Here is a 2,350-nt window from a genome sequence, read left to right on the forward strand (position 1 = left end):
AAAGGGATTGGAGTATAAAAGCAGGGAGATTTTGCTAAAACTATACAAGGCACTAGTCTGTTAACAGCTGGAATACTGTGGTTCCCTTTTCTAAGGAAAGATAGACACTTTCCTGCTGTTGATTTTACAGGCCATTCAGAGAAGGTACATTCAGCTGATGCTGGTTATGGAGGGGCTGTCCTTATGAGGAGGGGTTCAGTAGGTTGGTCCTGTATTTATTTGAGTTTAGAAAAATTAAAGGTGACTTTATTGAAACATTGCAGATTCTTAGGGATTGTGACAGAGTAGATGCTGAAAGGTTGTTTTCTGATGTGAGAGCATCTTGGACTGGGGGGGAATCATCTCAGAATAAGGAAAAGCTTATTTATGATAGAGATGAGGGAAAATTTCTTCTCCCAGAGGGGAGTGAATCTGTGAAATTCTTTATCACAGAGGGCTGTGAAGGCTGAGTCATTGAGTCAAGGCTAAGATGGACAGGTTTGTAATCAGTGAGGGGATCGAGGGTTCCAGGGAAAAGGCAGGACAGTGGAGTTGAGGATTATCAGATCAGCAATGATCCCACTGAATTCTGAAGCAGAAAACAGTCTTATGGCCATGAGGCTAAGATTCCATTTTTGTGGGCTCCCAGGAAAATGGTAGTTGTGCGTGTCACTGGATTAAGATAATTTCCAGCAGTTTGATTTTACAGCAATTAAATTTATTATTCTGTTTATTTTTAATTTAGCTCAGGGCAATGTTGATGTTGAACATTAGCTTCAGATGACGCTCACAATGTGAACTCGTCGTTGTGCGCAGACCAAAGGGTCCATCCTTGACTCGAGGGGTAAGTGGGTGATCACATTGCTGTCTTGCAGGTCCACCGTAATGTTCTCTGCTCCCTGGTAGACTGGGCACTTGTAGAATGGGTAAAGGTGCTGGGTGCTGATTGCCTCATTATGTTCTGCCCTCAGCCACACTGCTGGAATGTTGCAGGGTTTGATGGAGAGAGTATCCTGCAGGAGGCTGTGTGTCGTGTCCCAGAGTGCGTTATGTATCCTGAGGCCGGTTATGTAGATACCATCCACGGGGGGGGTGGTGGGAGGGAGGGAACTACCCAAGACCTGAAACATATTAAACAAATGTCTAGACACTGATCAGCAACTCATGGACAGACTGGCTTCACTCAGAGTGATACTATCAACTGTTTGCAGAGAGAGCCCAGTTCAACCCTTCACCTCCAAACTGATTCCAGGCAGGAGCAGGAGAGAAACATGAGGAGATATTGACCAGTCAGCAGCAGGTAACTGAGGGCAATCAACTAGCACGGTCACATTCCGGGTGTGTGATCCGGTCACATTCCGGGTGTGTGATCCGGTCACATTCTGGGTGTGTGATCTGGTCACATTCCGGGTGTGTGATCCGGTCACAATCCGGGTTTGTGATCCGGTCACATTCCGGGCCGGGTGTGTGATCCGGTCACAATCCGGGTTTGTGATCCGGTCACATTCCGGGTGTGTGATCCGGGTGTGTGATCCGGTCACATTCCGGGTGTGTGATCTGGTCCAGTTTGTGATGTTGGTGTCACTGACAAGACAAGCATTTATCACCCATCTTTAATTCCCACTTCGTGGGCTCTGGAGTCACATGGTCACCGTTGTGGGAGTCTGGAAGGCACCGCCTGGGAGGAGGGGAGGAGAGGCAGGAAACCTCACAACCTCCAATAAGTACTTGGTGTGCACTTGAAATCTCATAACATTTAAGGCAATGGGCCTGGTGTAGACTAAATGGGCTGAAGGGCCTCTTCTCTACTGTCTGACTCTGTAAGGTCAATTCTTTTTATAATTGACTTCAAATGTCGCTGTAAGCCTTTGGTGGGATTTGAACCCATGACTCCAGAAGCTCTGGGTTCCTAGTTCAGTGGCATGACCACTACACCAGCACCTCTCCTGAGTGCCACCATTTCTGCTCTTCCTCCATGGTCCTGCAAAATAATTCCCCTTCAAGTATTTCTCCAGTTCCCTTTTGAAAGGTTCCTGTTGAGTCTGTTCCCACCACCCCTTCAGGCAGCATATTCCAGATCACAGCAGCTCGTTAAGGGAAATAAATCCTCATCACCTCACCTGGTTCTTTGGAGAATAACTTCCTGCACAAGGAAGTTCGTGAGAGGAGCTGAAAATGTGTTGCTGGAAAAGCGCAGCAGGTCAGTCAGCATCCAAGGAACAGGAGAATCGACGTTTCGGGCATAAGCCCTTCTTCAGGAATGAGGAAACTGTGTCCAGCAGGCTAAGATAAAAGGTAGGGAGGAGGGACTTGGGGGAGGGGCTTTGGAAATGCGATAAGTGGAGGGAGGTCAAGGTGAGGGTGATAGGCC

General features: G+C 47.7%; 1 protein-coding gene across 1 annotated transcript in view; it reads right to left on the minus strand.

Moving 5' to 3' along the window:
- Window positions 1–713: 713 nt before the first annotated feature.
- LOC122551092 (dynein heavy chain domain-containing protein 1-like) overlaps window positions 714–2,350 on the minus strand; it is a 221,247-nt gene continuing 219,610 nt past the window's right edge. Inside the window, exon 43 of the mRNA XM_043692735.1 lies at window positions 714–1,100. Within this exon, the coding sequence (XP_043548670.1) occupies window positions 756–1,100 (345 nt within the window). The 3' untranslated portion in view covers window positions 714–755. The remainder of the gene's footprint in view (window positions 1,101–2,350) is intronic.

This window comes from Chiloscyllium plagiosum, chromosome 6, assembly GCF_004010195.1.
Source record: "Chiloscyllium plagiosum isolate BGI_BamShark_2017 chromosome 6, ASM401019v2, whole genome shotgun sequence".
Lineage (NCBI taxonomy): Eukaryota > Metazoa > Chordata > Chondrichthyes > Orectolobiformes > Hemiscylliidae > Chiloscyllium > Chiloscyllium plagiosum.